Source organism: Ostrinia furnacalis, unplaced genomic scaffold (assembly GCF_004193835.3).
Source record: "Ostrinia furnacalis isolate ACB-3 unplaced genomic scaffold, ASM419383v2 OfSCF5051, whole genome shotgun sequence".
Lineage (NCBI taxonomy): Eukaryota > Metazoa > Arthropoda > Insecta > Lepidoptera > Crambidae > Ostrinia > Ostrinia furnacalis.
The window spans coordinates 1,142,310-1,165,007 of record NW_021135290.1 but is presented as its reverse complement, the minus strand read 5'-3'; the positions used below and the strand labels follow the sequence as shown (position 1 = coordinate 1,165,007).

At 39.7% G+C, this 22,698-nt stretch overlaps 2 protein-coding genes across 2 annotated transcripts in view; both read right to left on the bottom strand.

Moving 5' to 3' along the window:
- Positions 1-1,859: 1,859 nt before the first annotated feature.
- LOC114360463 (uncharacterized) lies at positions 1,860-3,762 on the bottom strand. Its single transcript, XM_028315183.1, has one exon. It carries the CDS (start codon positions 3,590-3,592, stop codon positions 2,783-2,785), a length of 810 nt encoding a protein of 269 aa, XP_028170984.1. The 5' UTR covers positions 3,593-3,762; the 3' UTR covers positions 1,860-2,782.
- Positions 3,763-9,331: 5,569 nt separating this feature from the next.
- Positions 9,332-22,698, bottom strand: part of rictor (rapamycin-insensitive companion of Tor) — a 29,788-nt gene continuing 16,421 nt past the window's right edge. Inside the window, exons 15-30 of the mRNA XM_028315205.1 lie at positions 21,897-22,161; positions 21,265-21,820; positions 21,067-21,185; positions 20,895-20,979; positions 20,675-20,821; positions 20,156-20,323; positions 19,806-19,952; positions 17,936-18,082; positions 17,741-17,887; positions 17,545-17,691; positions 17,150-17,304; positions 16,331-16,759; positions 13,514-13,695; positions 12,756-12,948; positions 11,520-11,674; positions 9,332-10,229 (exon numbers count right to left, since the gene is read on the bottom strand). Coding sequence (XP_028171006.1) covers positions 10,011-10,229; positions 11,520-11,674; positions 12,756-12,948; positions 13,514-13,695; positions 16,331-16,759; positions 17,150-17,304; positions 17,545-17,691; positions 17,741-17,887; positions 17,936-18,082; positions 19,806-19,952; positions 20,156-20,323; positions 20,675-20,821; positions 20,895-20,979; positions 21,067-21,185; positions 21,265-21,820; positions 21,897-22,161 — 3,261 coding nt within the window. The 3' untranslated portion in view covers positions 9,332-10,010. The remainder of the gene's footprint in view (positions 10,230-11,519; positions 11,675-12,755; positions 12,949-13,513; positions 13,696-16,330; positions 16,760-17,149; positions 17,305-17,544; positions 17,692-17,740; positions 17,888-17,935; positions 18,083-19,805; positions 19,953-20,155; positions 20,324-20,674; positions 20,822-20,894; positions 20,980-21,066; positions 21,186-21,264; positions 21,821-21,896; positions 22,162-22,698) is intronic.

The window sequence follows — 22,698 nt, the reverse complement described above, 5'->3', positions numbered from 1 at the left end:
TTCTGTAATTTGGGCTAAAATAAACCTACAAAAGGTATTGAGAAATAGGTACTTAAGTAGTACTAATACTTTGTTAGCAAATAAATACCGATAAAATTTAATATTTTCCCCAGACACTGCGTGGGTGGAGCTTTCCACTAGATTTAGATTTCTATGATTTCAAAATTAATTAAGCTTAATTACAATAATAGGTAACAATCAGTAAGCTTATCTAGGCAGGTGCTAATGTTTTTTGACGGTAAAGCTGTAGGTAAACCAGGTAGCAGCGGTGGGAATAGGATACCCACAAAAATAAGTAGCTAGGTATCCTAATTGAAGTAAGTTACTTTGCGTACTCCCGTGGCGCGTAGGCGCTAATGTAAGGTGGTAAATTTTACCTTATTAAAAAGTCGTACAGATAAATTTTAAATTTACAGATCTTGTTTTGTATTGTGCATATAGGTATTCTATGATTTTAATCATGTTAGTTATGTAATAATAAGTTACAGGGGTAGCTACACGAATGCACATTAAATTAGCAAGCTATTTAAAAGCACTTGTCGCATGGCCTGTGATTACCTGGCATGATTTTCCGCTACAATCAAGCAAAACCACGCCCTCATATAAAACCGCAAGTTCACAGTCATGGAGAGTCAAACCGATAATTGGAACCGGAGACATGAGACCGACAAGTGTTGGGGTACTGCTGTTCGCACTTGCGGCGATATTGATCTCATGCTGTTCAGCCTATCATGTAAGAATATTTTATACGTAATACCTAATTACATACAATTTTTTAATAATTTAACTTAGTTCCAAATAAAAAAGAACCGGCAGCGAAGTTCGCGAACTTAGTATTATAATTAATTAGATTTTACATAAGTATGTCATATTCAATTCGACCAATTCGTGGTTTTAGCTTTTGTAACTTTTAAATGATTATTAAAGGAGGAAAGGTTGGTGCATCGTAAGGCTGAAGTGAACCATCGAGTTCTGTAGGACTACACTGGTACCTTTGCCATAAAATGATAAATTTATGTTTTGTTAAATCCAATTTATGGCTTTGGTTATTGTGGATCGTTTGCATCCACTGTTCACGTGTACCAGACCCCCGAATCATTGTGTATTGTGTAGTTACAGTGAATCATAAATATCTTTAAAAAAGTTATGATATTTTTAACAGTGCTTATTTATATTAGTACAATAATAACTAATAGTCTAATAGTTTTCATATATTTTTTCAGATTTCCGGTGATTCTTCAATTTTATCTAGTGAGTACCTATTCCTAAATGAATAAATTGATTGCCTCAGTTAAGTAGGTAGGTAGAACCTACGACCTTTTGCTTGCCGCGCAACTACCACAGCAACTCTGACCGCTGAGCTACGGAGACATTGACATTGACTTTGCATGTCCGACCCGGGAGTCGAACTCAGGACCTCCTCACGTCGTATTCAACTCCCACATCACTAGAACTTGAAACTAACTAATATTGAATGACTTTTAGCTGAATTTATTGTGTTACAACTAACTCCAAGGACGCACGGGTGACTTTTTTGTCCGTGACAGTAGGTACCTAAGATGTATTTTTTTCACACCTTTTTAAAGAGAAACAAGAGAGATAAACGCATGTATTCACAAACGAAGCTTGCTTAAGTGAAGCAGTAAATCGAACGCACAGCGTTTAATAAGCTCTGTGATTGGTTCGTGTGACACCCACCCAGTGCGTCCACGCGCACTATGAGGCCTCATAGTAATGTTTGTTAATACGGGCGAAACTGTCACGGTGACTAGGTACTTAAGTACTTAGTCATTACACCCGTGCGCGCGCGCCTTAAATTTTTTTAATTTAACTCATATTTATGTCTTTTGTACAGGTAATGTGAATGAGTTAATGAGGGAAAAGAGGCAGGTTGAAACATTTGACACAGACGACTACCCCACAGCACAAAGCGAGGATGCGCAAGACGAACCAAGCTTCTGGGACCGAGTCGTCAGTATCGCAGTCAAACTCTTCAGTCGCTTCATTGAATGGTTAAATGGTTAATGCTTTGTAAATAGTCAAATAATAAAATTACTTTAACTTACGACAATAGGTGATTATTAATTTTCACTATATGTACTCCCAAACCTTTATTTAATTTTTAATTGTGGCTTTGTGAAGTTTGCACATTTATCTCTACTACCATTACACAACAAAACATAAATAACTTCACTTTCCCCTAAAAAGATTTAGATTTATAATGTTCTTAACTTCATGACCTGTTTTATGACCCATAAGGTCTAAGAGTAACCTAGTAGTTACAGTCAGCTTAAGACAAATAATAAGTAATCAGTGAAAATAATGTAAAAAAATGTTGTTGTTAAAATTAAACTTTAGGTCTTATCATGAATAGGTGATAGGATTCGACTTTAAAATGTAAGCAATAAATGTGTACTTACCTATATTTATTGTAAAGTAGCCTTTTATTCTAACTTAAATATAATAAAAATCTCATCAAGTCTATTGGTTGCTAGCTATCTCTCATACCAGCAAGAAAGACAGCAAAGGGCAGTGCACAATAATAGTACAGGTTCATAAGTTTTGTGAAATTAATATTATTGGGGTACCTACATACTTAGATAAATAAAAAGTATTAAATAGATTACTGCAACATTTATTCATATTCTCAAATGCAATACTTATAAATACCTGTCATGTCACAGCATGCTTTATTTTAAAGATAAGATCTTAAACATAACATTAGTAATTATTTCACCATTCAGTATTCAGTAAAATGACAACAAGAAGTTCAACAACTTTTTTAATTCTCAGATTTTGAGTTCTTTGTTGCTTTATTTAACATTTTCAAAAAAAATTGCCGCTCTTCCTCATTTTCTTCAATTATAAATACATTTCTGTCGTGTTGGAAGGAAGGCTTTAGAAAAGTATCAGGAACTTTTAATGGATTATATTTACGCTGTGAACTCAAATGTCTAAGAGCTGCTAACTCATGATTTTCTGTAGGTCTAGGAAATACATGAATTTCTTTGTCAGACAAGTTAACAGCGTTTATAACATTTCGCAATGCACTTCTCCTAATAAATGCTTTTCCTGAAAATGCAGTTTCAAGTATACATTTTTCTAATATTGCAATTATTGTTTTATCCTCTGTCAATATTTTCCCTTCCATTGCATTAGCAATAGTATGATAAACACCTTTAAAATCGACTGTGCCAGTACTTGATGATGTAGGTATACTCTCAAACTCTGCAATTAAACGAAGAGCAGTTGAAGTTTCTGTCTCCAACTCCTTACAAGATAATGAATCTGTGAGAAGTTTAGCCCACTTGGCTATGGGGGCACGTGGAATCTTTTTTAATGTTTTCTTTGCAGTGGGAATTTTGATATTCGCTTGGGTTTGCATTGCAACTCTCTTCTTGTAGTAATTAATCATTTCTTCTATTTCTTCTGGTGATTTTGAAGGAAAAAAAGTTATGATTTCGTCAGCTGAACTGGAATTGCTGCATTTAAGAGCTTGCAAAAAACAATATTTGTCTTCTTTACTCCATCCTTGAGGAGGAAGTGGCAAAACAGATGAATTTGATGTACCTTCTTGTACGTCGACGTCCATTTTAAATAGCTTGCTAAATAATCCAGTTAGGCTTAGTTAATATTGTCGTATTGAATTGTACAGGCAACTTAGTTTTGAATTATGAAAATTAGCTGAAAAGGTACAATGTGTTTGTAACCATCAAAGAAGAAAAGTAAATAAAACAATCTCCACCTGACATGCCTGACTGACATCAAGAAATTCAAGAACATAGAGAAAAGTAATACATGTCTGTCACTGTCAGTTAGTACTCGTACAGATTAGATTAGACTATTTGTTTATGGTCAACTGTCACTTTCAAAGACAATATCAATAGCATAACGATAATCTTCCCGGGTATTTTCCTTTATAGCCTGACCAGGAACATAAAAACCCTGGCATAGAGGCGCCTCAATTGCATTTGATAGTGCAACACTGAGTACAGTCGTACCTGTGTTAAATTAATAGGCTTACTTTATGTATCAGGATTAGAGATGGGTTTCCACCCGGGTAAAAACCCACATGAGGGTAAAAACCCAATAAAAACCCGTTTCATTCCACCCGTGGGTGTTTACACCGGGTGAAAACGAAAAATTTTATAATTATTTCAATTGGTATCTTTTCTTTATTTTTATTGAATTTTTCTCATTTAAGTTTATTGATTAATAAGTAATAAGTCAAATTTAACACTAATATTCATTTATATCGTGGCCAAATCGTAAAATTGATGTTAGNACGCAAACACTTCCGTTAAATTATCCTAAGTCCGTTAATCGTTAATCCAGTACCTACTATTTAACAAAAAGATACAGCAGGCACGCTGAAAAACGCTAGAAAAACGCGTTCTGACAAGTACGTTCGGGCTTCCAGAACTTCCAGAACACAAAACAACAGTTTTTGTAACCAGATCACTAACGCAACGATATAAAAAAAGCTTTTTTAAATTTATTTACAAGCTTTATATTGACTTCACTTGTTAATAATGAGTGGGACAAATCTTGCAACTGAATTTAAGACCAGTTCTCCTCAACCGATTGAGCTGAAAGTATACTCATCGTTATTAAAATTTATTAGCGAATTGAGTCGCTTCTCAAACTAAATTTTAAATAAACAACTTGAAAAAATCGAACTGCCTAAGGCGGGACTCAAACCCACGACACTTGAAAATTTCGACAGGTTCATCCAGGTCCATCCAGTTGAAAGAGCAGTCGCCCGGCAAGCGGTAGGTCGTGGGTTCGAGTCCCACCAATTCGATTTTTTCGAGTTTCAGTTATTTAAAATTTGGTATATTTATGTAAGTACGAGGACAATGCAATGTTATGGTACCATTGAGCTGGTCTGATGGTTGGGTCAGGAGGTGGCCATAGGAACTCCTAAATGAAACGGCGGAATCTCATCAAATTTGGGTTCGTTGGATTTGCCTTTTCGAGCACTTTAGTACTAGATGATGTCCAGGGTCCTGATGATGGAGTCAGGAGGTGGCCATAGGAATTCCTAAACGAAACTGTGTAAACTTATCGAGTTGGGGTTTGTTGGATTTCTTTTCGAGCACTTTGGTGCTAAATTGTATTGTAATTGTACCAAGGCTCTGAGATTGAGATACAACTAAAAAGTGTAAAATAAAATTATAATAAAAAAAAACTTTTTTAAAATCAAGCTTTTATTCTGAAAATATGCTGTTGTCCTAAAACGAAAAAATAATTGTACTTATGCAAGGCTCAAATAATTTCGGAAGCTTGTAGCGCAAACATAAAAGCGGAATAAATTCCATTCGCGATACAAGCTTTTTTTAAATTTATTTGAACCTTGCATACAATTATTTTTTTCGTTTTATTATCACGTGTTAACGGATTAACGATTAACGTTAACTTGCGTTAAATCTTCCGAAATGTAACGTTTTAACGTTTAACGAAGTTAATTTTTTTAGTAACGGTTTAACGATTAACGAAGTTAACTATTTGATTAACGGTGCCCAGCTATGATTATACATAGTCACTCACACCCAGACCCGGCACAGAAATTAAAATTCATCATTTCAATTTCTGCCCGGCCGGGAATCGAACCCGTGACCTCTCGGCATAGTAGTCCGTTCTGAACCACTACACCAAACGGCCGACAAAATTATGTACAAGTTGAAAAGGGATCGGCGCGAACGCGGCGGGCACGGTAATATATTATTACCGTGCGGCGGTGTATGATGCCCATGGTGATGCCGTGTGCCAGAGTGCCGACCACAGAGCACGTAAAATCGGTACTGCGTGGTACTGCTACTATTCTAAATATTAAATTCTAATTTCATGTAAAAAACACACCAGTCAACTTTTTAAACTTTTGAATTAGATCGCAGAAATTCTATTCCAGATAATTTTCGTTATAGGCGAGCTTATGCACAGGGTTTTAGGCCCCCATCAAATTAACATGCAAAATATGAGGATCTGACAAAGGTTTTGTTTGACCTATCTGATTTATCTGAGTCGAGTGAGTTTTATCAGAAAATCTTGTGACATTTATGTTAATCACTCCATAGTTAAATGTTAAATATTAATATAAACTACAAAAAAAAACTTTAAATCATAGGCGGCGGGTGGGAGATTTTGTGTAGGGCTAGTTTTAGAAAGAGACTTCTAGTAGTGATGCCGGATAGTCCTTAGGATAGTCGATGAAATTCAATAAAACACCACGATAAATACAGTATAAAATAATATTTTATTATACTGAAAAGTGACTGTAACATAATTGAGTTATAATGTATGTTTTTCTTATAATGATTTTAATAAGGAACCAGCACAATGGCACTATATTTTCATTTACTCTCTGCCTATTTTGCAGTAACACAATACATTTTTAGATTGCAGTTCGTAACTTGCTTTATAATCATGTATTTTTATTAGAGCTTACTTCGGCCTTTTTCATAAATAAATACTATTTATTACCCCTAATATAGAGGAAACATTTTAATAGCGTATAAAAGTAACAATTTACGAATATTGATGAGTGTCACATCACATAACGATAATGTATTAATATACAAAATAATTTATGACTGGCATTGGCGTCAACATTTACTAGCTTTATAATGTTAATTCTAATTGTTAACCTCGGCGCAAAATGCAAATCTGATTGCACAATGCACAATAAAATTGCACATGCTTCCGAAATTTTGTAAATTACCTGAAATGTACTAACTTAATGGTACACTACAAATACGCCAACAATAAATATAAGATAAAATACACTATGGACTGGAAGTAATTAACTTTTAATAGTGATAGGACAAACTCAGAAATCGAAATGAACAATGAACATTATTAGTTACAGTTTGTATGTACTGAGATAATGCTAGAAGTTTACAGTTAAAGACTATGAAAAAGGCCAACATACTATAAAATTGTAAAGAAGATTACTTATTTGAAAGCAACGATATTTTTATCGTATGCTGAAATATATTTAAATGCAGTATTGAGTGTATAACTACGTACAACTTTTAGATGATAACACACTACCAATACTGTGTTATATCTTTGAGGACCTATTTTAAGTTTATTAGCTTACAAAAAAACAAACAAAATAAACTTAGCCTACTACAATAATAATATTACTCTTGAACATTAACAATGATTTATAACAAATAAGTGGCATACTGTTTTCCTGATATCTATTTTGGTGCATATAATATCAAAATGTTACATAATATTTTCGTTTGAGTTTCATAAATAACAACAATTATTATAAGTGAAATAAATGCATTTATGTTTATGAAGACATAAAAATTGAACACAATTGTGTAGTAATTAAACCTATTTGTCTATCTTGTATTAAATTATGAAGGAAACACTATAATAGGAAATATTTCTCGTCGTTGCTAAAGGTGGGATAGGCACATCACTTAAATAAATTAACTATGGGATCATAGGGAATGGTGCGTAGTCAGTCTGCGAACACTATTGTGGTTGCGCAGTGAGACGGGAGTTCCAAATCCTACACATATGATCTAAATGCAGCTTCAGATTTACATTTATTTTAAGTTACATTAATTAACAGAGCCACACCATTAGAAAGGAACATTGTCAATACTCATCGCGCGAATGCTAATGATACCGGAAGATTCTTTTGACATGGTACATAACTAACCTTACAAAATAATATAAATTATCAAGCATACATGTGCTTAATTAATGCGATACAGCAATATCTAAAGAGCTTATCTTATATTTTGCATTAATATGTAAATACAATAAAATAGTTGTTAACACTATAATTAAATTACTTCATAACAATACAATGTTACATGTAATCAAAATTGATATTCAGAAAACAATTAAAAATATTGAGAATAAGACTAATAGGAAGTCAAACCATCAAAAAACTGAATACCAGCCGATTGGCGTAGGTACAGTCCTATCAACTTAAGCTGAGAATTGCATTTGTGTGAGTGATCGCCAAAAGTACCGTTAGTAAAACACATACAAATAAAATTAATGTTTTATTAAAAGGAAGTCTATAAAACACTTGCTACCAATTGGGCCGATGTAAGGACACTTGACACATCCTTTTAAATAAATAAATAAATAAAAACAGGTCCTCGCTCATATGCCAAGGCACGATGTACCTCGACGCTGATATTCTGCGAGCACCGTTTATAGAGAGGGCGTCCAGCCAGCCTTACAAAATACAACAAAAAGACAAACTTTATAAAATTACAAAATAAAAACAGACTAAAAACTTTTCGTTCACACCTTTAAAATACGTATTCAATTTGCATAAAATTTCTTTCACTTGGCTGCTTAATGGATTTCGTACAGGAAATTCACTTACAGTAGGAGCCATTTCACTAATATTTGGAACACAATTACATAAAATTACACGTATCTGCTACCAGTACACGCTGATATTCTGCGAGCACCGTTTATAGAGAGGGCGTCCAGCCAGCCTTACAAAATACAACAAAAAGACAAACTTTATAAAATTACAAAATAAAAACAGACTAAAAACTTTTCGTTCACACCTTTAAAATACGTATTCAATTTGCATAAAATTTCTTTCACTTGGCTGCTTAATGGATTTCGTACAGGAAATTCACTTACAGTAGGAGCCATTTCACTAATATTTGGAACACAATTACATAAAATTACACGTATCTGCTACCAGTACCTGGGGTTAAGTGAAATATGTGAGCGACAAGGAAGCGATGCGTGGCGGACGCGCCGCGCTTCAGGCCGCTTGCTATAATAAACCATACGCGGGACGCGCCGCGCTTCAAGCCGATTGCCACTCTAAACTATCGGTGTGCACTCACACAAATGCAATTCTCAGCTTAAGTTGAGAGGACTGTAGACGACGATACACGAATCTAACCGACGGTTACGTGTGCAATAGCTATAAAGTCAACGTTCTCTTCTGAAGACGACTAACTAACTTTACAATCATACTTTTAACTGGTACAAATTATATAACGACAGCTAATTGCTTGCCCAATAATTTAAAGGACGACACAAAAAGCTACTTGTTATGTTATTTATTTTTCATTTCCGTTTATGAAGGATTTTGGGTATATCTTAGGTAAAGGTAGACGTGCAAGATTCATAGTTAAATACTACGATTTCGATCCAAATCGAAGTAAATAAAGTACCAATTCTTTCAAGCCAAATAAACGTTATTAATAATAGATTAAACCTCTATCGTTTCGACCGTTACGTTACTTATTGCTTTACTTAAATAGATATTTTTATTGCCCGNTTTATTACCCACCGTACATGTCATTTTAGAAATGTTTTCTTTGTGGACATTTTAATAGTAGTAATAGCTGCGCAAGTCGTGAAACAAAACACCTTATTAAGGTTTTATTATAATACTCATTGCCCCCGACCACATTAAGCCCTTGGGTGTCACAAGAGTTGTTAGTCAAAAGGTATAACACCAATTAAGAACGATATTTAACAATTTACAAAAGCTTCCAAATATTTGGGGTTTTTACTGTACTTGAGAACTGAGTTTGACTCACCACGCTGGTGGCAGTCTGGAAGCAACGGGGTCATCCGTAAATAACATCACGAATATAAGATATTAATTGGTGTCTGTATCATATTTCTCTACTGAACCTAGGAAGTACTTGATTGTTTTTGCCAATTTTTTTTCCGTATTTGTATAAAAAATGCTTATTACCATTTTGTGTGTCCATAATCAATCCAAACAGCTTTTAGCAAAAAAAGCGTTTCGTTTAATCGCGACAAATTTGGCAAGGCTATGAAAAGTTATTTTTATTATTACTCTAAAAATTTCAATGCAAAGAAACAAACACTACAATTAAGAGCCACCAATATTTCTTGCAATTATTGCAGAAAAAATCTAATACAGACAATATAAAACCACTTGTCTTTGTGGAACTACGCTTTATTCGTGACGTCATTCACAGACGGCCCCCGCCGTGTCACCGCGGCTACGAGAGACGCGTGGCCAATCGCTATTGGCTGTGGCGGTGGTCGGCGCGGCGAGCGAGCAAGGCGGTGGGCTCCGCGGCGAAACACTCGAAGTTTGTATCCAGGAACAACTCTTGCAGGAAACGCCGCGCGCACAGCATGTATGTGTCGCGGGCTAATAAAGCGCACACGTCGGAATATACGCACGGACTGCGGAACACGTCTGGGTGGCGTTGCTTCAGCGACAGCAGCGCTGAGCGAGTCTGTGGATGATAAAACCAATGTTACTTGGATAAATTCAAATATTTGCATTAATTTTGGATTAACATAAGATCATAAAACAACGGGTTCAGCGCAGAACTGATCTGATCTGATCTACAGCGGCTAGTAGGCGATCATATATGGGAGCGGCAAGAGTGGGGAGACTTAAGATGTGACAGAGCATACAAATCTGAAGCACGTCTGAAGTCGCGCTGATGTTTGACGTCACATGAACCCCATCCCGTGCCATTCCCATACGTCAGGCACTGACTCAGTTATGCGCTAATGGACCTGAGGGCTTAGTGTGAGTTTACATCAAACGTCGTCACTATCGAGCGCGTTAAAAAAATATATGAACATTTTAGTTCATGAAAGTTTCCGCTAGGGGCGCTGTACAATCCGTCATACATTTAATGTCACTTTTTTACGCAGTCGCGTTTGACGTAAACTTACACTACGCCCCCTGTAGTATAACAGAAATAAACAAGTTAATGGAGTATACAGTGTGGATCCAAGGACTTTTTCATTTGGCCGAAAAGTTTTGGGTTTCAAATAAGTATGTAATACACTAGTTATTATATAAAATGTGTCTCATCATCATCATTTCAGCCATAGGACGTCCACTGCTGAACATAGGCCTCCCCCAATGCTTTCCATGTTGATCGATTGGTAGTGGCCTGCGTCCAGCGCTTCCCTGCTACCTTTATGATGTCATCGGTCTACCTTGTGGGTGGACGTCCCACGCTGCGTTTTCCGGTACGCGGCCTCCATTCCTGAGGCTGGTTTTAGTGTCATGCGGACCGTCCGGTACGGACCCGCTCCGCACGTCCAATCTGTATGAACTTCTAAGGAGCGTTTTAGAGTAATGCGGTCCGGATGTTTTAGAGTAATGCAAATCAGCTGTGCGGAGCGATCCGCACTGACAGTTCGCGTGACACTAAAACCAGCCTGAACCTTGCTGCCTCATCGGCTTCGGTCAGTTCTGCGTACTATGTGCCCTGCCCATTGCCACTTCAGTTTGCTGTGGGCTGAGTGTGACTTTATATCACTAGTGAGCGCGTTTAAAAAATGTATGAAAATTTTAGTTATTGAAAGTTTCCCGCTAGGGGCGCTGTACAATCTGTTTTACATTTATTTATTTATTTATTTTATTGTTAAGAAAACAAACAGCATTCTATACCTCATATAGAGTTACCAATTAAACTTCACATTTGCCAAAATAGTTAATGACATTTTTTGACGCGCGTTTGAAAAAAACACACTCTGCCCTCTGATCCGTCGGGCTGTCTCACCTGTCTCAAGTGCGTGGGGTTGGACATGTAGTGCACGTGGTGCAGCACCTCGGCGTGCGGCGAGCGCTCCGCCGGCGCCGGGCTGGCCGGCGGGCTGCGAGCCTCGCCCGCCAACGCCCCCCCGCCCACCGGCCCCGCCCCCGCGCCGTCCATGCCTGGTACAAACATTAAAAGATATTGAATAGACTATTTGACACCATACCCCAATAATTCGAAATCAACTTTTTGAAAGACACTTGATTCTGATCTTAATTAATTTTAAATTACCTATAAATTAAAATTTTAGGTAGCATTAATTGTAATTGAAAAAAGGAGTTTGAGTTGACGAAATAGTGACGTCACTTGCTTGTATTACCATAGGGGCCGTCCATAAATTACGTCATCGATTTTTTCAGATTTTAGACCCCCCCCCCCTACAATCATCCTAGCGTCATTTTTAATGACCCCCCCCCCCTTCTCCCAAAATTGACGTCATTANTACTTAAATAGATATTTTTATTGCCCGCCGTACATGTCATTTTAGAAATGTTTTCTTTGTGGACATTAATAGTAGTAATAGCTGCGCAAGTCGTGAAACAAAACACCTTATTAAGGTTTTAATTATAATACTCATTGCCCCCGACCACATTAAGCCCTTGGGTGTCACAAGAGTTGTTAGTCAAAAGGTATAACACCAATTAAGAACGATATTTAACAATTTACAAAAGCTTCCAAATATTTGGGGTTCTTACTGTACTTGAGAACTGAGTTTGACTCACCACGCTGGCAGTCTGGAAGCAACGGGGTCATCCGTAAATAACATCACGAATATAAGACATTAATTGGTGTCTGTATCATATTTCTCTACTGAACCTAGAAAGTCCTTGATTGTTTTTGCCAATTTTTTTTCCGTATTTGTATAATAAAATGCTTATTACCATTTTGTGTGTCCATAATCAATCCAAACAGCTTTTAGCAAAAAAAGCGTTTCGTTTAATCGCGACTGGCAAGGCTATGAAAAGTTATTTTTATTATTACTCTAAAAATTTCAATGCAAAGAAACAAACACTACAATTAAGAGCCGCCAATATTTCTTGCAATTATTGCAGAAAAAATCTAATACAGACAATATAAAACCACTTGTCTTTGTGTAACTACGCTTTATTCGTGACGTCATTCACAGACGGCCCCCGCCGTGTCACCGCGGCTACGAGAGACGCGTGGCCAATCGCTATTGGCTGTGGCGGTGGTCGGCACGGCGAGCGAGCAAGGCGGTGGGCTCCGCGGCGAAACACTCGAAGTTTGTATCCAGGAACAACTCTTGCAGGAAACGCCGCGCGCACAGCATGTATGTGTCGCGGGCTAATAAAGCGCACACGTCGGAATACACGCACGGACTGCGGAACACGTCTGGGTGGCGTTGCTTCAGCGACAGCAGCGCTGAGCGAGTCTGTGGATGATAAAACCAATGTTACTTGGATAAATTCAAATATTTGCATTAATTTTGGATTAGTATAAGATCATAAAACAACGGGTTTAGCGCAGAACTGATCTCTGATCTGATCTCAATGCCGGAGATATGGGAGCGGCAAGAGTGGGGCGCCTTAAGATGTGACAGAGCATACAAATCTGAAGCACGTCTGAAGTCGCGTTGATGTTTGACGTCACAACACACCACCCTGTGCCGTTCAGATACGTCAGGCACTTACCGAGTGTGGTACCAGAGGATAACGGGGAGCCAGTCGTGGTAGCGCCGAATTTTGTCAGTGTGTGCGTGCGCGCCGCATACGTATATTGGCGCGCTCACATACAAACCGCGCTCGGTGCGTTTCTATGAAGATGACCTACTCATTTGTATTTACTCTGGAGGTACTTTACTTTCCCTTCAGGTGGGATTACAAAATTCTACCCTGTATGTATGTGCGGTTCCAATGAGTATTTTTTTCACTTGGCCTAAAAGTGTTGGCTTTCGAATAAGTACGAATACACTAGTTATTGAATAAAATGTGTCTCACCTGTCTCAAGTGCGTGGGGTTGGACATGTAGTGCACGTGGTGCAGCACCTCGGCGTGCGGCGAGCGCTCCGCCGGCGCCGGGCTGGCGGGCGGGCTGCGAGGCTCGCCCGCCCCCGACCCCGCAGGCCCCGCCCCCGCCGGCCCCGCCCCAGTCCCTGTCCCCACCCCCGCGCCGTCCATGCCTGGTACAAACATTTAAAAATATTGAATAGACTATTTGACACCATACCAGGCCTGGCTCACTCCGCGCGGTACATCCGATAATTACCTACAGCGAAGCGCCCCGCCGCACAGTGATTCGAGTAGAACAAGCTAGCTGGACAATATTATTTTTTTACTTTAATGGGTTTAATATACGCATTACTTACTTTTTTGTGCAATTTAAGATAAATTAGGCTTGTTATTATAATTATTATAGGTAGGTTTGAAAAAAAAAATTTTTTTTGGTAATAAAATATTTATTTCCTAAAATCAAGAGAAACAGACTAAAAAGGAAAGAAGAAACTAACTTTACAGTATAATAATAATTGGTCTTATGATGTATTATGTGTTAAAGTATGAAATTCCCGTTTTTTATGGAGAATTTAATGAAAATCAATTTTTCGATATAAACATTTTTGCGATTTATATGGAACAAAGAATCTGTTTTTTTTAATTTAGTGGGTAGACTGGGACAACATTAATGACTTGCCAAGTTGCTGTGGCCAGCAGACATTTGCGCTGCAGCTTCAGCAGCCAATATCAGTTCTCAAGTACTTCTTGAGGAAATGAGGTCTAAAAGTCTTCTTCTTTTCGTCTTTTTGCTGGACTCGTCGAACTCCTTGAGTGGTCGTCCAGGTGTAGAATCTTTCGACGTGGAAGACTGAACTTTATGAACAGAAACATGTAACACTATGGCTCCGGGAATCCACTCAGTTTTGTTTTTCATGAAGCGTTCCCTGTTTTGCCGTATTTCGTCCATTGAAATGAAATTGAAATGCGACTGATGCTATTCTTCAACTCTCTCAGCGAATTTTCGTGATCCCAATACATCACATTTTGAGAATATAAATTAAAAATCATGCTATTCTGGTCACTTTTTCAATGTTTTAATCATTAATCAAAAAACTTGATTTTTTATTAATCTGAAAAAATAAAATTGTTGTGCAAAAGTGTGCAAACTGAAACTGGTATATTTGAATACTAGAGGGTTACAGCTACAATATATATAAATTCCAGACTGGGGTCAAGTGGGGGCATACAACTTCTAGTCTTCCAAACATAAAATTTTGAGAAAAATATAAAGGTCAACATTTCGCCATACTTTTTAAAACTATGTGCATTATTATGCACCTTATTGTACAGAAAATAAAAAGTACTTACCCTTATCTTCAAAATCCATCACACAAATATTTGGTCACCATAGTAAAAAATAATGTCAGGTGTTGTCGAAAGTCGAGCAAAATTAGGAATTAAAAATTACACTATCCTCATATCCTCACTTACCATGTTAATTACTCACAACTAGGTAATTAACAAAGTAAAAAATTGTGGAATCCTTAATGTCTGGGATGTTGTTTATCGTTTTTTATAAACAATAATCAGAAATTCAACAATGACTTTTGTCCAGCTAGCTTGTTCTACACGAATCACAGTGCGCCGGCGGGTATTATATCAGTCGAGTGTCACGCGCGCGCCCGTCAGGACGCTGGCGTGCGTTGTAGTATGATTATAATTCTATGATCGAAGTATTATTTAAAAATGGACACAAAGAGAAAGAAATATTGTGCGGCGTTCGGGTGTTTAAATTCGAAAAGAAATCTACCGGATTTATCTTTATTTTCGCTTCCCAAAGATGCTGAAAGGTATGTTGGCCATGTAGGTAATCAATAATTCTTAGGATAGTATCGGAACCTAACCTACTATGACTACTGCTCAGAATGCGTTCGTTCGTTTCAGCCAAATGACGTCCACTACTGGGCAAAGGCCTCTCCCAAGGTTTTCCATAATGAATGCATACTTACCTACATATACGTACCTCATTACAAATAAGTAGATTAATTATTTTTTCACTATACAGCAACCCTAACAGCGTAAGAAGAGTTCAGAGGCACGCGATAGAAAGAGACAAAACTTGTAGGTGAATAAAATTGTAGTTACGTAGTGCTGTGCGAGCTGAATTCCACTGTATCGCGTCGTAGCAAGACTCGCATTTATTTAAATCGTCTTGCGGAGTAATCCTTCTGTACCTGTACTATTACTTATTCTGTGACCATACCCCAATAATTCTAAATCAACTTTTTGAAAGACACTCGATTCTGATCTTAACAACTTAATTAATTTTAAATTACCTATAAATTAAAATTTTAGGTAGCATTAATTGTAATTGAAAAAAGGAGTTTGAGTTGACGAAATAGTGACGTCACTTGCTTCTATTACCATACAAAATCTATAGGAGTCTCGTTTTGACAGTTTTAAAAAGTACATCAATTGATTGGTGGTGTCAACACGTCTATTCTCTTGCTCCGTGACGTGTGAGATTTGCATGAGACTGATGCGAACTGCGATCCGTGTCGAATGTCGCATCATCCACACACGCTACATAGCATAATATGGCCGTTGAACATTTCACTTATTCAAACACTTGTTATAAAGAAACCAATTCATAAACAAGGCATTCCAATCTATGTCTCGACTGGAAACGCAGTTTTAGACAAGTTAACACATAGTCTACGAGGTTGGTGATCAAGGTAATAATAATAAAGTTAAGTATAGTTTGAGAAGGCAAATATTTGACCGCAATCGCACCTAGTGTTAAGTGAGATGCAGTCTACTTACCCGCAAAGAATATTTCGCGAAGCTCATGCGACGACGGAGGCCTCGTGCGCACGCACGCCAAGCAATCCGAGGTAGAGTGGCGCCACCTGTTGACATTCCTCGACGACACGCCCCCAGCCGTGCTCAAGCTGTTGTCATTATCCGCGTGGCTCTTCGTCGCGTCACCCTCACCGGCCAATGGTGCCTTCTCTGGCCTACTCTCAACGTTATCCGTCTTATCAGACGCGTTTGGAACTGGCGTGCTTGTCGCGTTAACAGTCGTCGTGTTGCTACTGTTACTGCTGTCCTGCGACCGCTCCTCGATTATAGCGTCGACCGGTGTAGTCATTTCGGCTACGGTCGTCGAGTTCAACACTCTCTCTTTGGCTAATCCGCTATTTGGGTTCATTGCTCCTACATTACCGGTGCCTGTTGCACCGAATAATGAAGCTGAAACAGAGAGGTAAAAGTATATTAATACGGTAAAGTATGTCTCATTTGATATTAAAGTTCTTAAATTGAAGTACTTTGACTTTCCATTGAAGACAACAGTAGCTATAAAAACATAATATTTTAGACAATAAGGATAAAATTATCAGTGCATGTTATAAATATCAAGGGAACTACAATCTCCATTGTCAACACTTAACATCGCTGAGAGCAATGAGCCCTAACTACGCACCAAAGAAGAATAGAAGGTACCTACTAAAAATAATATTATTTCAAACCCAATACGATAATGATAAACTTGTATCGAAATTTCATTTCACCATCTATTCTTCTCAACGATCAATATTACCCCACCGGGCAAAACTTAAAACAAAACAAAAAGGTTCTCACTTCTGTACGAGGTGAGTTTCTGGCTATCCGGCGTGGCGCGCGACTTGTTGTCGGTGCTTGCGTTGCTTGAATCAGCCATGAACGAAGGTACTCGCGTGCGCCGCGCGCCGTCCGGCTTGCCCTCGCCGTCGTCGCGCTCTTTTCCGTCGTCCTCTCTGGAGAGTGAAACAAATAGTTGACATCGGGTCTCAATACAATGTAACCCAAACAACTCGAGAAATCAATACAATGTAACCCAAACAACCGTCTATAATCTGGAAAAACGACTCGTCGAAATGATAAGTTGACCAGTAAACGATAGGTTGTTAAAGAAACAATGTGTTTGATATTACACAGACGACAACAATTTTGTTGTTTTTTTATATAGTTTCCAAACCATTGAAAGCAAGACCAACCTCGGGAACAGCTCCGTCAGGTCCCTCGGTAAACAGATGCCGATGTATGCGGGCGGCGGCGGCGGGCGGGGCGCGGGCGGGGGCACGCTGGAGCGCCTCTGCCACCACACGTCCGACTTGTGGGTTTTCCAGTCATATTGTGGTAAGCTACAGGAAAAAATACTATAAGCTATAACATCATCAACGTACACCCAACCTCGGAAACAGCTCCGTCAAGTCCCTCGGTAAACAGATGCCGATGTATGCGGGCGGCGGCGGCGGGCGGGGCGCGGACGGAGGCACGTGGCTACGTCTCTGCCGCCCCGCGTCCGACTTGTGGGTTTTCCAGTCATATTGTGGTAAGCTACAGGAACAATTACTATAAGCTATAACATCATCAACATACACTAACCTCGGGAACAGCTCCGTCAAGTCCCTCGGTAAACAGATGCCGATGTATGCGGGCGGCGGCGGCGGGCGGGGCGCGGGCGGGGGCACGCTGGAGCGCCTCTGCCGCCCCGCGACCGACCCGAGGGGCTTCCAGTCATATTGTGATAGGCTACAGGAACAATTACTATAAGCTATAACATCATCAACGTACACTAACCTCGGGAACAGCTCCATCAGGTCCCGCGGTAGACTGATGTCAATATTATGTTGGCGGCAGCGGCGGCGGACGGGAACATGCTTCGTCCCTTCGTCCAATCCGATGGGCTTCCAGTCACATTAGTATAAGCTATAACATCATCAACATACACTAACCTCGGAAACAGCTCCGTCAGGTCCCTCGGTAAACAATGCCGATGTATGCGGGCGGCGGTTGGCAGGCGGGGCGCAGACGGAGGCACGTGGCTACGCCTCTGCCGCGGCCGCGCCGGCGACTGCCGTCTTGCGTCCGACCCGATGGGCTTCCAGTCACATTAGTATAAGCTATAATAATAATATCATCGATATGTCGCAGTCGGATTGTATAATCCGCCGTTTTACATTACCACTAGGCATTTTACATTACAGCTCTGTTTTGTAATACGGCGGTTCAACGTTTAGGCGGATTGTCATTGCGATACGTTCTTCAATACGGTGGCCCACGTTTAGCCGCATCGTACTACTATTTAGATTGTAGGGTGACCATACTTACAAAATAAAACTATGTTTAATGAAAATAAATTTTAATAAGACAGATTTTAAGAATTATTATCTTCGTTACTGTATACTAAATAATATATTTGGCTTCAGTATTTTTTTTACTTATTTATAAATCACAAGGGATAGCCATCTAAAAAAAGTAACTCAAAACAATTAAACTTTTCTAAACATTTTAAGAATTAATTTGATATTTGGCTTTAGTCTTTTTTAGACATTAAAAATGATCACAGGGGACAGGTAACTCAAAACAATAAAGTTTTAGTCATTTTTTCTGGGTTATTTTTCTTTAAGATAAAATAATTATCTTCACCGGCCACAGCCATAATGTCATATTTTTACACTAATAATATTGTGTAGGATTCCGCCGACCAGAATCCATAGGCACTTTAGCTGTTTTGATGTGGGTTATAACCTCTAAAACTCGTTCCCTTGTCCACGGTTGTTTTACTGTTCCACATTGAATTATTTAATTGCACATTATAATTATTCTTAAAGCCAGTGTCGACAGACAAATTATTTATCACGTTTTCTCTGTTAAATTCACAAATAACTGCGCAATTTAGCAATACAATTTCTGTATCCGATGCCATTGTTGTTGTTATGTCATGTCAGCGCCACGGTATTGAAAATAGGAACTAAAAACTGTCAAGCGGCGGGTAATGACACGCTGTTTTACATTACGGCTAGCCGTATTGAAGAACGTTTGGCGCCGAATACATTCCAGCGGATTTTCATTCAGCGGTATTCAATCCGGCTAAACGTTAAGCCGCCGTATTACAAAACAGAGCTGTAATGCAAAATGCCTAGCTGTAATGTAAAACGGCGGATTATACAATCTGACTGCGACACAACATGGAAAGCATTGGGGGAGGCCTATGTTCAGCAGTGGACGTCCTGTGGCTGAAATCATGATGATGATGATGTTTATTCATGACTGAACTAAATAGATTCACCATGAGCTCATAATCAATACAATGTAACCCAAACACCGTCTATAATCTGGAAAAACGACTCGTCGAAATGATAAGTTGACCAGTAAACGATAGGTTGTTAAAGAAACAATGTGTTTGATATTACATAGACGACAACAATTTTGTTGTTTTTATAGTTTTCAAACCATTGAAAGCAAAACCAACCTCGGGAACAGCTCGGTCAGGTCCCTTGGTAAACAGATGCCGATGTAGGCGGGCGGCGGCGGTGGGCGGGGCGCGGGAGGGGGCACGCTGGAGCGCCACTGCCACCACACGTCTGACCCGAGGGGCTTCCAGTCATATTGTGATATGCTACAGGAGCAATTACTATAAGCTATAACATCATCAACGTACACTAACCTCGGGAACAGCTCCGTCAGGTCCCGCGGTAGACTGATGCCAATATTATGTTAGCGGCGGCGGCGGCGGACGGGGACATGCTTCGTCCCTGCGTCCAATCCGATGGGCTTCCAGTCACATTAGTATAAGCTATAACATCATCAACATACACTAACCTCGGGAACAGCTCCGTCAGGTCCCTTGGTAGACAGATGCCGATGTATGCGGGCGGCGGCGGCGGGCGGGGCGCGGGCGGGGGCACGCTGGAGCGCCTCTGCCGCGGCCGCGCCGGCGACTGCCGCCCTGCGTCTGAGCCGAGGGGCTTCCAGTCGTATTCTAGAAGGCTGCAGGACCAAAGTTAAGTAAGAGACGGTAGGTTAGAATGAAGGAAGCACGTGCTTGAAGGAAGCTATAGCTCAAAGGCATGGCACGGCATGACGATAATCGACAGTGCTGATAAATTGATAATTCTTGACTACTTGTCAAAGTCCGTAGTTTAGGGTCATGTCAATTCATAGCCAAACTTTAACTGATTTGGTTGATAGTCAAATAAGCTATATTTTGGAACCGCGGGCTACTCTGCAGTAACGAAATAGTTACTATTGCTTATACCAGCAACTCACTGTAAGTGAGTGACAAACCAAAACCGATAGTTTCGAATAATCTAGAATTTTATACATCTGCGTTAGGGTTACCTTAACTTCGTCATCCTTTCTCTTGTAGATTTCGCTCTATCCCTGAGAGAGGAAAACGGTTTCGACCTTCTGTTGCTTTCTGATAACAGCCAGCTCAAGTCATCCAAGTCACTTGATCCAGTTGCAGCACTTTCCGATAAATGAGGCCTGAAATAAAAAGGTTATATTACCCAAAGTTATAAACAACCTGTTACAAAAATGCATTGGTGTGTTTAGTTACCGTCTGTTCAAAGACTTTAGCGTCGCAAACCCAGTTATGTCTGCTTGACTGGGCGGAGAGCTTGCCACATCTGGACCAGTGAAACCTAAAAATGTTGAATAATATTGTAACATCGCATCTAAATAAAGTACTCTAAGAAAGATTGTGAAACATTATAAATGTAGGATCTTACTTGAGGTAGATGTCCGTCGTTGGAGTTCAGATATCTTTGCGCGATGTGAACTGCTATTACTTTTCATGCCGTATAGACTTGATGAACTCGGTATAGGACTGAGAGTCAAGATCCTATCACTGCAATAATATTAACAAAATTATGCATTTATTATAGCTGATAAAGGTCATAAGATTTGTTTATCATTATGGTACTTACGGAATAGCATATTTCCCAAGGAACGAATCGCAACTGCTCACACCGCTGGTACTGGACTCGCTGGTATTCCTGACGCGACCTTCGTGGGCATATTCGAGGGAGTTCATCCTGCCTATAAGCAGCCGGTTCTGTCTTTCATAATTTAAACAGTCTCTCAGTATATCTACAGTCCGAGACTCGGAGAGCATCGGACGGTCGTGTGACGTGCTACAGCCTTGAGTGGGTAAAGTGTGAGATTTCCTTTTATCCGGCTCCCTTCGACCTTCGATCGTGAAGTTGCTTTTGTAGTCTACTACATCGATATCTTTCACTTCGGCGTGTTCTGTTAGTATAGATCCAACTTTGATGAGGTGTTTCGTTATGTCAGAGTGGAGGCTTTCTGCTGTGCTTTGGTCTGTGTGGTCGGAGTGTTCGCTGATATCCGCATCGTAGTTGAATCGGCGATCGGGTGAGGTCACGAAGTATTGGTTGCCGCTCGAGTCGTATACAGCTGGATAAAACTCTTCGGGGATCACGGGAAACTGATCGTGTCGTGTGTGCCTCACGCAAAGCCAACCTATTAGGAATTACAGCATAAATAATTATGTATACTCGTAATAGTGTAAAAAAAGATTAAATGTTAAATAGCTTACCTAGTTCAGCAAGCAAATTGGCTCCGTCATAAGTGCTGCCTATAAGCCCGAGCACATAGAACGCCGTGGCCCTAACTGAGTATACAGGGCTGTACTTAGCCAAGCGGACTATGTGCACAGGGACTGAGTCTTCTAAGTAGTTGTTGGACAGATTCATCAGCTGCTGTAAACCCTGAGGGGTCACTGCGGTATTGCCTACTGCCCAAAGTGACGCTTTCAGGTCAACGATCTCTTGCTCGGTTGCACATTTTTGGCGTTGTAATATCTGTAATCAAACATTTTAAGAATGATCTTTGATAGTTTTAATTAAATATGTAAGGTCAAAATCACGCTCAAGGCGTGGGGCATTTGACGAACGATTTGTTATACATGAATCTGACTAGAACGCTGAGATTGACCATTGTCAAGGTAGCGTGCTTTCCTAGGCACTACGAACTTTTCTTGCTTACATATCTGTATCCAGCTTCGGTCAATCTATGCGGGTAGTTAGCAACAAGAAGCGACTGACCTTAAAACGCATGGGTAGGCCGGGCAGCGCGCGCGCAGCCAGCGCGGCGTGCAGGTGGTGCGGCGGGCGCGGGGGGCGGGGCGTTGACCCGCCGCTTCATTCAGAGTTAGGGCTTCGTGCACGCTGGATATATAGCATGAGCCTAGTCTGACCATAGAAAGCTGAGATTGACCGTAGATAATGATACAAACCTTGTATTGACGGCGAGACCTATCCATAGCAGCGTGGTTTCTACTACTGACCTTGTAATGAAGGCACTACTAACTTCTTGTTGATCAATACATGTATGAGTAG

Excerpts from the sequence above, each read along its gene's own strand:
- LOC114360463 (XM_028315183.1), bottom strand. The coding sequence starts at position 3,592 with ATGGACGTCGACGTACAAGAAGGTACATCAAATTCATCTGTTTTGCCA.